At 50.4% G+C, this 14214-nt stretch overlaps 1 protein-coding gene across 2 annotated transcripts in view; it reads left to right on the forward strand.

The window, feature by feature from the left end:
- Window positions 1-14214, forward strand: part of DHX34 (DExH-box helicase 34) — a 54654-nt gene that overhangs the window by 15532 nt on the left and 24908 nt on the right. For both annotated transcript variants that reach the window (XM_033223818.1, XM_033223819.1), the window contains exons 3-6: window positions 534-845; window positions 3670-3924; window positions 5764-5866; window positions 8416-8633. In XM_033223818.1, the coding sequence (XP_033079709.1) occupies window positions 534-845; window positions 3670-3924; window positions 5764-5866; window positions 8416-8633 (888 nt within the window). The remainder of the gene's footprint in view (window positions 1-533; window positions 846-3669; window positions 3925-5763; window positions 5867-8415; window positions 8634-14214) is intronic.

Raw genomic sequence — 14214 nt, forward strand, 5'->3', positions numbered from 1 at the left:
TCTAGGAGGAAAACGATAAGGGATAGCATTGCCTGCCCAAGGTCTGTGGCACTAAGTGGTAGAGGTAGGATTCCAACCCAAGCTGTTGGACTCCAGAGTCTGATGGCTAGGCATGGCATTTGCTTAGATTTTCTTTTTTCTTTCTTTTTTTTTTTTTGAGACGCAGTTTCACTCTTGTTGCCCAAGGCTGGAGTGCAATGGTATGATCTTGGCTCACTGCAACCTCCGCCTCCCAGGTTCAAGCGATTCTCCTGCCTCAGCCTCCCAAGTAGCTGGGACTACAGGCACGTGGCACCACGCCCGGCTAATTTTGTTTGTACTTTTAGTAGAGATAGGGTTTCTCCATGATAGTCAGGCTGATCTCGAACTCCTGACCTCAGGTGATCCGCCCGCCTCGGCCTCCCAAAGTGCTGAGATTACAGGCGTGAGCCACTGCACCTGGCCTGCTTAGATTTTCAATTTGGGCAGGGCCAGGCGCTGATACCCAGGCTCAGGGTCCTCTCCTGACCACACCTTTCTTCATCCCACCTTAGGTCGGCTACCAGATCCGCTTTGAGAGCACGCGTTCGGCGGCAACCAAGATTGTGTTCCTGACGGTGGGCCTGCTTCTGCGACAAATCCAGCGGGAGCCCAGCCTGCCCCAGTACGAGGTCCTGATTGTGGATGAAGTCCACGAGCGGCATCTCCACAACGATTTCCTCCTGGGTGTCCTCCGGCGCCTGTTGCCCAAGCGGCCTGACCTCAAGGTCATCCTCATGTCGGCCACCATCAACATCTCGCTCTTCTCCAGCTATTTCAGCAATGCCCCCGTGGTACAGGTGCCCGGGAGGCTGTTCCCCATCACAGTGAGTACTTCCCCCTCCTCCTACATCCCCACACCTCCAACCTGGTCTCTGTCCAAACCTGGACATGCCTCTTCTCTCTGCGGCTGTATCTCCCATCTCTTTTATTTAAAGATGTTCTCTTTTTTTAAAGCTACCATTTTCTGAGCATTGATAATGACCTGGTTAGAGTGCTAAGTGCTTGTTAGAGTAAAAGCTATTAGAAGACCCAAAAATGGCTGGGCGCAGTGGCTCATGCCTGTAATCTCAGCACTTTGGGAGGCCAAGGCGGGCGGATCATGAGGTGAGGAGATCAAGACCATCCTGGCTAACACCGTGAAACCCCATCTCTACTAAAAATACAAAAACAGGCCGGGCGCAGTGGCTCAAGCCTGTAATCCCAGTACTTTGGGAGGCTGAGACCGGTGGATCACGAGGTCAGGAGATCGAGCCCATCCTGGCTAACACGGTGAAACCCCATCTCTACTAAAAAAATACAAAAAACTAGCCGGGCGAGGTGGTGGGCGCCTGTAGTTCCAGCTACACGGCAGGCTGAGGCAGGAAAATGGCGTAAACCCAGGAGGCGGAGCTTGCAGTGAGCCGAGATTGCACCACTGCACTCCAGCCTGGGCGACAGAGCAAGACTCCGTCTCAAAAAAAAAAAAAAAATACGAAAACAAAATTAGCCAGGCATGGTGGCGCGCACCTGTAATCCCAGCTACTTGGGAGGCTGAGGCAGGAGAATCGCTTGAACCCAGGGGGCAGAGCTTGCAGTGAGCCGAGATCGCACCACTGCACTCCAGCCTGGATGACAACACAAGACTCTGTCTCAAAAAAAAAAAAGAAAAAAAAAAATGTAAAGTCTCAAGTAAGAGAAATTTATTTCTCTTAGATAACAGTGCGACTGATCCAGACTGGTGGGCAACCCTGTTCCATGTGGTCATTCAGGGATCCAGGCTCCTCCTTTCTCATTAGCCTGCCATCTCACTGGGCAGGATTTCTCAAAGTCAGCAAGATTGACATTTCAGTCAAGGATAATTCCTTGTTGTGGGGGCTGTCCTGTGCATCATAGGATATTTAGCAGCATCCCTGGCCCCTACCCACTAGATGCTAGTAGTCTTCTCTGGTTGTGACTATTAAAAATGTCTCCAGATATTGCCACATGTTCCCTGGGGTGCAAAACCACCCCTAATTGAGAAACACTGTCTTAGTGAATTATCCTTGTCTGTGTAGTCAAGACTTACAGGAAGAACTTCATTGTCTCTTGTGATTTCTGGTTCCAAATGCCCATCAATTTGCCTTCTAAGCAGCCATAAAAAAAGAAAGAATGGGCCGGGCACGGTGGTTCGTGCCTGTAATCCCAGCACTTTGAGAGGCTGAGACAGAAAGATCATGAGGTCAGGAGCTCGAGACCATCGTGGCCAACATAGTGAAATCCTATCTCTACTAAAAATACAAAAATTAGTTGGGCACGGTGGCGTGTGCCTATAATCCTAGCTACTTGGGAGGCTGAGGCAGGAGAATTGCTTGAGCCTGGAGGCGGAGGTTGCAGTGAGCTGAGATCATGCCACTGCACTCCACCCTGGGAAGAGAGCAAGACCCGTGTGAAAAAAAAAAAAGAAAGAAAGAAAAGAAAGAGAGAGAGTGCCAGCTGGGTGTGGTGGCTCATGCCTATAATCCCAGCTCTTTGGGAGCCGAGGCAGGTGGATCACCTGAGGTCAGGAGTTTGAGACCAGCCAGGCCAACATGGTAAAACCTTGTCTCTACTAAAAATGCAAAAATTAGCTCCAGTGGTGGTGCACCCCTGTTTATCCCAGCTACTCAGGAGGCTGAGGTGGGAGAATTGCTTGAACCTGGGAGGTGGAGGCTGCAGTGAGCCAAGATCATGCCACTGTACTCCAACTTGGGTGACAGAGCAAGACCCTGTCTCAAAAAAAAAAGAAAGAAAGAAAGAGGCTGCTTCCTGAGAAATGTTTTCTAGGGTTTTTGTTTTTTTTTTTTAGTAGAGACGAGGTGTTGCTATGTTGTCTGCCTGGTCGCGCATCCCTGAGATCAAGCAATCCTCCTGTCTTGGCTTCCCAAAGAGCTAGGATTACAGGTGTGAGCCAACTATGCCTGGAAATCAGCCAGCCAACCTGGCTCAGGCTCAGGTCCTCTCCTGGTCATCCAACCAACCTGATTTCTAGGGTTTTCATCCTGGTTCCATCACCTAGAATTTTTTTCTTGTTGAAGCTACTCTAAACACAAGAGAATGCATGCATTGTAAATATATAGCTCAATTAGTTTTCACCAGTTAAATACATCTACGTAGCTAGCACCCAGGTTTAGAAAAGTCAGACATTACCAGCACCCCACAAGCCTTGCAGGTGCTTTGTTACTTTGTCTTTTTATTACATCCTTCAGAAATTATCTAACTGCAGTGTGCTGTCTGTCACCTGTTTCTCAATTAGGGGTGGTTTTGCCCCCCAGCGAACATGTGGCAATATCTGGAGACATTTTTAATAGTCACAACCAGAGAAGACTACTAGCATCTAGTGGGTAGGGGCCAGGGATGCTGCTAAATATCCTACAATGCACAGGACAGCCCCCACAACAAGGAATTGTCCAGACTGCAATGTCAATCTTGCTGACTTTGAGAAATCCTGCCAGTGAGATGGTAGACTAATGAGAAAGGAGGAACCTGGATCCCTGAACGACCACATGGAACAGAGTTGCCCACCAGCCTGTACCTGTTGCACTGTGTCTTCTCCGTCAACCAGGTCTCCCCCATCAGCCTGCAGCCTCCCCAGCCCATGGCTCTGAGCTGGAGGGACAGGGTGTGCTTCTACCTGGGGCTGTCTCCTCTCAGGTCGTGTACCAGCCACAGGAGGCAGAGCCGACCACGTCCAAGTCAGAGAAGCTGGACCCACGGCCTTTCCTGAGGGTACTGGAGTCCATTGACCACAAGTACCCGCCTGAGGAGCGGGGTGACCTCCTCGTCTTCCTCAGCGGCATGGCAGAGATCAGCACCGTGCTGGAGGCCGCCCAGACCTATGCCAGCCACACCCAGCGCTGGGTGGTGCTGCCCCTGCACAGCGCCCTGTCTGTGGCCGACCAGGACAAGGTATCACAGGAAGCCCAAGTGGGGCAGGCGAGGGGTCTGCATGAGTCAGGGGTGGCTGCACACAGGACTTGTGTAACTCCACAGACGCAGGGCTCGGGGGCTGCACTTGTGCAAAGTCGTAGCCACCTAGTGGCAGAGCCAGGCTGCGAACCCAGGTAGTTTGGCCCCGGAGCCCATGCTCTAAACCAGAGGTCGGCAAACTTTCTAGAAAGGATCAGAGTAGATAGTGTCAGCGCTATGGACCATGGGCTGTCTGTCTGTCACAGCTACTCAGCCCCACTGTTGCAGCATGAAAGCAGCCATAAATGGAGCGTGTGAGTCTATGTTCCAAAACAATTTTTTTTTTTTTTGAAACAGAGTCTTGCTCTGTTGTCCAGGCTGGAGTGCAGTGGCACAATTGGGGCTCACTGCAACCTTGACTTCTTGGGCTCAAGTGATCCCCTCTCCTTAGTCCCCCAAGTAGCAACTATAGGTGTGTGTCACTATACTCTGTTAATTTTTTTTTTTTTTTCAGACAGAGTCTCACTCTGTCGCCCAGGCTGGAGTGCAGTGGCGTGATTGTGGCTCATTGCAACCTCCGCCTCCCGGGTTCAAGTGATTCTCCTGCCTCAGCCTCCCGAGTAGCTGGGACTACAGGTGCACACCACCACGTCCGGCTAATCTTTTGTATGTTTATGTTGAGTAGAGACAGGGTTTCGCCATGTTGGCCAGGCTGGTCTTGAACTCCTGACCTCAAGTGATCTGCCTGCCTCAGCCTCCCAAAGTGCTGGGATTACAGGTGTGAGCCACCATGCCTGGCCTCCGTTAATGTTTTTTTGAATTTTAGTAGCAAAGAGGTCTCACTGTGTTGCCCAGGCTGGTTTCAAACTCCTGAGCTCAAGTGATCCTCCCACCTTGGCCCCCAGCAGGGGCAGTGCCAGTTTGTGCTTCAGCAGATCCTTCTGGCTGCCATGTGAGTCTACAGGCCAGAGATCTGAGGGGAAGCTAGAGCAGGATCAGAGTGGGCGAGGAGAGGCCTGGACCAGGGCAGGGGCCAGGCTGTGGGAGGAGGGAAGGATTTCAAGAAAAGTTCAAGATGGCCTGGTGCGGTGGCTCATGCATATAATCCCAGCACAGGAAGCTGAGGCAGGAGGATGACCCGAGCTTAGGAGTTAGAGACCATCCTAGGCAACATAGTGAGACCTTGTCTCTACAAAACAAAACTAGCTGGGCATGGTGGCATGTGCCTATAATCCCAGCTACTTGGGAGGCTGATGCAGGAGGATCACATGAGCTCGGGAGGTCAAGGCTGCAATGAGCTGTGATCACGCCACTGCATTCCAATGTAGGCCAAAGAGTGAGACACTTGTCTCAAAAAAATAAAAAGTTCAAGATGTTCAGGTCGGGGGCCACGTGTGGTGGTTCACACCTGTAATCCCAGCACATTGGGAGGCTGAGGCGGGTGGATCACCTAAGGTCAGGAGTTCGAGATCAGCCTGGCCAATGTGGTGAAACCCCATCTCTCCTTAAAATACAAAAATCAGCCAGGCTTGGTGGCAGGCGCCTGTAATCCCATCTGCTTGGGAGGCTGAGGCAAGAGAATGCTTGAACCCAGGAGGCAGAGGCTGCAGTGAGCTAAGATCACGCCACTATACTCCAGCCTGGGTGACAGAGCAAGACTGCCTCCGTCTGAGGGTGGGGGAGGGCCCAGGATGGCCCAGGTGATGGGGGGATGGTGAGCCGTCTCCGAGAGGGAGGTCTCTGGAGGAGGAAAGGGACATGGGGGTGGATGGGAAATTGGACACATAGGTTAGTCGGGGCTGAGTTAGTTCCTGACATCACCCCCTCCCTTTCCCCCAGGTATTTGATGTGGCGCCTCCTGGAGTCCGGAAATGCATCCTCTCCACCAACATCGCTGAGACCTCAGTCACCATTGATGGGATCCGCTTTGTAGTAGATTCTGGTAAAGACCACCAGAAGCCCCTACCCGCCACCCGCAAGGACTTGGATAGGAGCGTGGGGTCTGGAGGTGTACACCTGTGGCAGGGACGCACCAGCTTTAAGTGGGAATACAGTTGACTTTCCCATGTCCAAAATGCTTGCTACCAGAAGTGTTTGGAATTTCGGGTTTTTTGGAATTTGGAGTATTTGTATCTATTTTATTATTTGAGCATGTCACATCCAAAACTCTGAAATCCTCCAGTGAGCATTTTATTGGAGGGTCATGTTAGCGCTGAAAACATTTCAGATTTTTGAGCATTTCAGATTTTGGATTTCCGGAATTGGGATGCTGGAAGATGACATGTGGGGCCGTGGACCAGTGGCAACATCTTAATTTTTCTCACGCCTCCCAAGCCTGCTTCCGCCCTGGGGCCTTTGCACTTACTGTTCTCTCTGCTGAGAGCTGTCTTTCTCCAGGTATCCACACAGCTGAGGCCCTCACCTCATTTCAGGGCCTGCATAAATGTCCCCCCATCAGAGAGGCCCATCCTGTCCACTCTAAGAGATATCCCCTCCTCCTTCTCCATCCACTGTTGCTTCTCATATGAGGGGGGTTGGCATTCAATTTGTTTTTGTGTTTTTTTGAGACGGAGTCTCGCTCTGTTGCCAGACTGGAATGCAGTGGTGCGATCTCGGCTCACTGCAATCTCTGCCTCCCAAGTTCAAGCAATTCTCTTGCTTCAGCCTCCCAAGTAGCTGGGTTTCTGGACGTGCATCACCACACCTGGCTAATTTTTGTATTTTTAGTAGAGACAGGGTTTCACCATGTTGGCCAGGCTGGTCTTGAACTCCTGACCTCAAGTGATCTGCCAGCCTCGGCCTCCCAAAGTGCTGGGATTACAGGCGTGAGCCACTGCGCCTGGTCCAGCATTCTGTTTTATATGTGCTGCTGTGTTTGTTCGCTTTCTGTCTTCCCGACTGGAGTGTTCGCTGGGAGGTCAGCGCAGCATCGTGTTTGGAGACACGAGCCTGCCCGGCCGGGTTCAGTGCTGGCTGAGTGGCTGGGGTCATGTCACTGACACTTCATGCATCGGTTGGCTTATCTGTAAAATGACAATGACATGCCCTCCCTCAGGTTATGAGGATTAAATGACTTAACACCCTTGGTGCCTTAGTGCCTGGCACAGAGCCGTCACTCAATAAGTGTTAGCAGCTACCTGGTCGTATTGACTCTGGGGTGCCATTGATGGTAAAATGGTTCATAATTTCATGTGCCATTAAGACATTTTAGGCCAGGCGCAGTGGCTCACGCCTATAATCCCAGCACTTTGGGAGGCCAAGGCAGGCAGATCACTTGAGGTTAGGAGTTTGAGACCAGCCTGGCCAACATGGTGAAACCCCGTCTCTACTAAAAATACAAAAATTAGCCAGACTTGGTGGTGCATGCTTGTAGTCCCAGCTGCTCAGGAAACTGATGTGGGAGAATCACCTGAGCCCAGGAAGTCGAGGCTGCAGTGAGCCGTCATTGTGCCACTGCACTCAAGCCTGGGCAACAGAGCGAGACCCTGTTTTGAAAAAAAAGAGAGAAATTAAAAAAATAGTGCCTGCCAGGCGCAGTGGCTCATGCCTGTAATCCCAGCACTTTGGGAGGGCGAGGCAGGTGGATCACCTGAAATCAGGAGTTCGAGACCAGCCTGGCCAACATGGTGAAACCCCGTCTCTACTAAAAATATAAAAATGACCTGGGCATGGTGGTGGGTTCCTGTAATCCCAGCTACTCGGGAGGCTGAGGCAGGAGAATCACTTGAACTTGGGGGGCGGAGTGAGCGAGATTGCACCACTGCACTCCAGCCCGGGCAATAAGAGCAAAACTCCGTCTCAAAAAAAAAAAAAGAAAATGTGAAAAAAGGTTTTTTTGCCACTGGAGGAAATACAGTGCTCTGTTCAATCCCGTGAGACTAGGGCCTTTGTTTAGCTCATTGCTCTTCCCCTAGTGCCTACTGCAGTGCCTGGTACATAGTAGGTGCTTAATAAGTATTGATTGGATAAATGAACCTCTGAAGAAACAAAGACTTGGGAAAATAAATGAAAAGATGTGTGAGTGAAAGGCTGGGTGCAGTGGCCCATGCCTGTAACCCCATCACTGTGGGAGGCTAAGGGAGGCAGATTGCTTGAGCCCAGGAGTTTGAGATCAGCATGTGAAACCCCATCTCTACAAAAAATTAGCTGGGCATGGTGGCGTGCCCCTTTAGTCCCAGCTATTCGGGAGGCTGAGCTAGGAGGATCATCACTTGAGCCTGGGGGGTTGAGGCTGCAGTGAGCTGTAATTGAACCACTGCACTCCAGCCTGGGAGACAATGAGACCCTGTCTCAAAAAAAAAAAAAAAAAAGATGTGTAAGTGAGGAAATGAAAGAATAAATAAAACGTCAGAGTTGGACTCAGAATAAGCCCTCGGTTATCATTAACAGAATAAAGGAGTGAGGGTGTTGGCGAGTGGCTAGAGCCAGGCGTGTGGCCGACCGCACGTGGCTGCCACACACAGACTCCCTTTCCTCATTGCTCCCATCCAGGGAAGGTGAAGGAGATGAGCTACGACCCGCAGGCCAAGCTGCAGCGGCTGCAGGAGTTCTGGATCAGTCAGGCCAGCGCAGAGCAGCGGAAGGGCCGGGCAGGCCGCACGGGTCCCGGAGTCTGCTTCCGCCTCTATGCCGAATCGGACTATGATGCCTTCGCCCCCTACCCGGTCCCGGAAATTCGGAGGGTGGCCCTGGACTCCTTGGTGCTGCAGGTGAGGCACGGGCAGAAATGGGACTATATGCTGACTGCTGGCACAGGGAGGAACCTGGGAGGCCTTTTAAATTTTATTTTATTTTATTTTAAGATAGGGTCTCACTCTGTCACTCAGGCTAGAGTGCAGTGCTGTGATCACGGCTCACTGCAGCCTCCACCTTACAGGCTCAAATGATCCTCCTACCTCCACGTCCCAAGTAGCTGGGACCACAGGCACATACCACCATGCCTGGCTAACTTTTAAAATTTTATTTATTTATTTATTTTAGAGAGAGAGTCTTCCTCTGTCACTCAGGCTGGAATGCAGTGGCACAATCTTGGCTCACTGCAACCTCTGCCTCACGGGTTCAAGTGATTCTTCTGCCTCAGCCTCCCAAGTGGCTGGGACTACAGGCGCGCACCACCACGGCCAGCTAATTTTTTGTATTTTTTTTTTTTTTTTTTTTAGTAGAGACAGGGTTTCACCATGTTAGCCAGGATGGTCTCACTCTCCTTACCTCGTGATCCACCTGCCTTGGCCTCCCAAAGTGCTGGGATTATAGGCGTCAGCCGCTGTGCTCAGCCTAACTTTTTAAATTTTTAGTAGAGATCAGGTCTTGCTATGTTGCCCAGGCTAGTCTCATACTCCTGAGCTCAAGCGATCTTCCCACCTTGTCCTTCTAAAATACTGGGATTATAGGCATGAGCCATTGTGCCCGGCCAGCCAGGAAGCATTTACACAATTCCAGAGTGTCAGGGTCAGGAAGGATAGGGCTAGCCAAGCCACTGAGGGGAATGTGAAAACCCTTGTTGAGGGGAGAATTGTTCCTTAAATCCACAGGGTCAACTGGGCATGGTGGCTCACACCTGTAATCCCAGCACTTTGGCAGGCCAAGGCAGGTGGATCACTTGATGTCAGGAGTTTGAGACCAGCATGACCAACATGGTGAAACGAGTCTCTACTAAAAATACAAAAAATTAGCTGGGTGTGGTGGTGCGCGCCTGTAATCCTGGCTACTTGGGAGGCTGAGGCAGAAGAATTGCTTGAACCCGGAAGGTGGAGGTTGCGGTGAGCCGAGATCACGCCACTGCACTCCAGCCTGGGCAATAGAACAAGACTCCATCTGAAAAAAAAAAAAAAAATTTCTATAGGGTCAAAGGAAGAACCAGTGACTCAATCAGAATGCTTTCAGCTGTAACAGGAAACCTAGCAGGAAAGGGCTTTTAAAACCAGGGTTTCTCAATACATTTTATGTCATGATTTGTACCTCATTTGTTAATTTAGCATAGGTTAGACTGCCATGACAAATATACACGGTCACGAATGGCCAACAGTGGAATGGTGGTTTCCAGGTTGGCAGGCAATTTTCTTTATTCAGGGACCCAGGCTCCTTCCCTCCTGTGGCTCTATCATTTCCCCAGGGGCTTTTCCTGCATGTGTGTCCAGCCAGCCAAAGGGTCAAGGGCGTGGGAGGTGAGTACAGGAGATTTTGCGGGTCCAGCCTGCAAATGGCGCACTTGCCTTGCCCTCACCACTCCCGGTCAGTCCTCAGTCTTGTGGCCATGCCCAACCATGAAGGAGGCTGGAAAGTGTAGTCCTTGTGCTCAGGAACGAAAGAAAAAGGAAAGTTGGGAGCAGCTGATGGTGTCTGCCACAGGCTCATGTGCAGGTGTAGCACAAACCAGTGGCCTTCCTGCAGGAGGTGCACACTATTTTCTATTCTGTTTGATTTCATCTTTTTTTTAAAAAATACTGGTGCTGCCAGGCACAATTATCGGGAGAACCCGCTCCCGATGTTTAATGTGGGTTCTTTTCTATTTCCTAAGTGTCTCGGCTGGGTTGAGAAGTAAAGGGAAAGAGCACAAGAGAGAGAAATTTAAAGCTAGGTGTCCGGGGGAGACATCACACGTTGACAGGATCCGTGATGTTCCCCACGCCGTAAAACCAGCAAGTTTTTATTAGCGATTTTCAAAAGGGGAGGGAGTGCACGAATAGGGTGTGGGTCACAGAGATCACATACTTCACAAGGTAATAAAGTATCACAAAGCAAATGCAGGCGGGGTGAGATCACAGGACCACAGGATGGGGCGAAATTAAAATTGCTAATGAAGTTTCGGGCATGCATTGTCATTGATAACATCTTATCAGAAAACGGGGTTTGAGAGCAGACAACCTGTCTGACCAAAATTTATTAGGCGGGAATTTTCCTCCACCTAATAAGCCTGGGAGCGCTACAGGAAACCGGGGCTTATTTCATCCCTTTGGCTTCGACCATAAAAGACGACTGCACTCCTTAAAAGGGGCCGTCTATAAGCGTACCTTCAGGGCGCATTCTCTTTCTCAGGGATGTTCCTTGCTGAGAAAAAGAATTCAGCGATATTTCTCCTATTTGCTTTTGAAAGAGGAGAAATATAGCTCTGTTCCGTCGGGCTCACCAGCGGCCAGTTCAAAGTTACCTCTCTTGTTCCCTGAACATCGCTGTTATCCTGTTCTTTTTTTTAAGATGCCCAGATTTCATATTATTCAAACATACATGTTCTACAAACAATTTGTGCAGTTGACACTGACTTGTTTTTTCTAAGACCACCAGAGCGGGCGCAAAGGAACCAGCGACTAGGCAAGGGTAGGAGCAAAACTGCAAGTTTATTTTGGTCACCTAGCTTCAGGGGAAGAAGGTGGGTAAGGAGAGGTCTGTTGGCCTCCGGCAAATGAGGCCCCCAGAGTTCTCCGTGCTGCTCTCGGACGGAGTTCCGGCAGTCCCGACCGCAGTGGGGAAGCTGGGAAGTCCGCGCGTGGCACTGGTCCGCAGCGGCTTTTCTGGGAGTGGGAGGGCGATAGGCGGGGCACGGGCGTGTCCGGGGGCGTTCCGCAGGTGCGACCAGGTAAATCTTGGTCTCTTCAGATTGACGTCACCTGGCGCATGCCCAGTTGGTCTGCACCTTCCCGGGCGTCGGCTGCATTTTCGCGCGCGCGGGAAAAGTTGGAGGGGGGGGGGATGAAGAACCCGGAAGTGCACCATCTTGCCTCCGCTCATCCAAACAGTCCAACCTTTTATTGGTAATAGTGATAAAGGGGCGCCGTGGTCTGTCTGGCTACTTCCTGCTGTTAAGGGGCGTCGTTAAGGTCGGGGCCCATGGTTGGCATTTGGACGCACGGATGAAAAATAAAATAAGACACAGTATTAGTATAGGAACGAGGTATGGAAGCATTTGTCAGAATATGGGCAAAACCCAGAAGGAAGGTCCTGGCAAGGTTGGGGTGTTAAGGTTTTGTATCTCAGTTTTTTATTTTATTGAGGGTTTGAATGTTAGTGTCTACTAGGCCTGACTTGCTAACATAATAGCAGCACTCTTCTCCAAGGAAGAGACAAGTGCCTCCTTTTTCAGCTATAAGCAAGTCTAGGGCTCGCCTGTTTTGGGCAGCTACTTAGGCTATTGAGGTAGTTCGGCGCTGCAGGGAGGCCAGGCTTTCAGCTGATTCCAATAACTAGAGGGAGGACAACAGCCCGTTTTTTTTTTTTTTTTACGGGGGTGGCGTAGTGGCATGGAAAGTTGCTGGAAAAGCTCTGCTACTTCTGCCTGGCTGTATAAAGTTAGACTGAGGACCAAGGACACGGGGACATAGAGGGATCAGTTAATGGCTGTATGGTTAAGAGTTTTAGAGAGAGATCAGTTGCACGAGATATAGCCTTCAATGGGGGCTGTGTGGCCTCCATTGGGTGCCTGAGTATGATTACCTCAGGATGAATTTGGAGTTGAATAACGGAAAGGAAGATTGGGCAGTTTGGATGAGAAATAGCCTTCAATGGGGGCTGTGTGGCCTCCATTGGGTGCCTGAGCATGATTACCTCAGGATGAATTTGGAGTTGAATAACGGAAAGGAGGATTGGGCAGTTGGATGAGAAATAGCCTTCAATGGGGGCTGTGTGGCCTCCATTGGGTGCCTGAGCATGATTACCTCAGGATGAATTTGGAGTTGAATAACGGAAAGGAAGGATTGGGCAGTTTGGACGAGAAATAGCCTTCAATGGGGGCTGTGTGGCCTCCATTGGGTGCCTGAGTATGATTACCTCAGGATGAATTTGGAGTGAATAACGGAAAGGAAGGATTGGGCAGTTGGATGAGAAATAGCCTTCAATGGGGGCTGTGTGGCCTCCATTGGGTGCCTGAGCATGATTACCTCAGGATGAATTTGGAGTTGAATAACGGAAAGGAAGGATTGGGCAGTTTGGATTTCTGGTATAGTGGCGCCTGGAGTGTAAGTGAATTGTGGATGTTTGACCAGTTGTGTTGAAGGCCATGGGCAGGGGGCTGCCACTAGGTGGGGGCCTTCTAAAGCCTCACAGAGGAAGCAGTGGGAGAGATTGGTTATATTCACAGTGTAGGTTAAGTCTAGCCTTTGGCAGATAAGTGCGAGCCATGAGAAAGGGGTCTCTATTGTGTGGAGAGAAGTTTGATAGCCTTAAGGAAGGCAACTGGCAGAGCTATGTACTACTGAGTGTGTTCGGCTGTCTTGTGGCCAAGTTTCAGTGATGAGAAAAAAATTGCCATACAGTAGGCGGACTAGCAAAGGTCTGAGTGAATGAGTGAAACAGCAATATAAGTATAAAATGAGACTTCATTTTCCGTGTAGTCACGGAGTGTCCCTTGCCACTGGAGATGTTCAATGAAGGTTAGGAGATGGGAGAACCACTGCTCTGGACTATTGTCTGGAGGTAGATCTGGGTCTGGGGTTATGTATTGAAAGTCTGATAGGTTTATGTAGAAGATGGTGAGAAAGCGAGCTAAGCGCCAGGGGTCAGGGAGCATGAACTAGTTAAGAAAGTTTTGTAAGTTTGAGGCGAGTGGGGGAAAGTTGAACTGATGTCCACTGATTGTTCCCGGTGGGGGCCCTCTTTAGCTGGGAGATATGAATCCAATGCGTGTGTCCTAGGAGTTTTGCGGCTGTATGTGTAGACAGGAGGACAATGTATGGGCCTTTCCACCTGGGCTGTAAGTCTTTGGCTTGGATATCTTTTATGTATACTTGGTCTCCAGGACTGAGGGAGAGATGTGGGTTGTAGGCGTCTGTTGGAGGAGGGTGTGCTAACTCAGCGTGTTGTCTTAGGAGTTGTCTGAGAAGAGTGAGATATGGGAGGTAGTTCGCCAAAGGGGCTGGCAGGGAAGGTATTTGTTGGAGGGTTAGGGGCCGTCCGTAGACTAATTCGAATGGACTGAGACCTGTTGGGCTTCGAGGTGCTGCCCGCAGCTGGGTCAGGGCTAAGGGAAGGAGAGTTACCCACGACTGCCGGGTTTCGATTGAGAGTTTGGTGAGCTGCTGTTTGATGAGTCCGTTAGCCTTTTCTACCTTACCAGAAGACTGGGGCCTATAAGGGATGTGGAGTTTCCAGGTGATGTGTAGGAGGGCTGCCACCTGTTGGACTACCTTAGAGATGAATGCTGGACCATTATCAGATTGAAGAGTGACCGGGAGGCCAAACCTAGGAATAATATGTTCAGTGAGTATAGAGGCAACAATGTTAGCGGTTTCTCCTGTGGTAGGGTAGGCCTCGATCCACCCGGAAAAGGTGTCCACAAGGGTTAAGAGGTATTTGAATTTT

The sequence above is a fragment of the Trachypithecus francoisi genome, unplaced genomic scaffold (genome assembly GCF_009764315.1).
Source record: "Trachypithecus francoisi isolate TF-2019V2 unplaced genomic scaffold, Tfra_2.0 Lachesis_group12, whole genome shotgun sequence".
NCBI lineage: Eukaryota > Metazoa > Chordata > Mammalia > Primates > Cercopithecidae > Trachypithecus > Trachypithecus francoisi.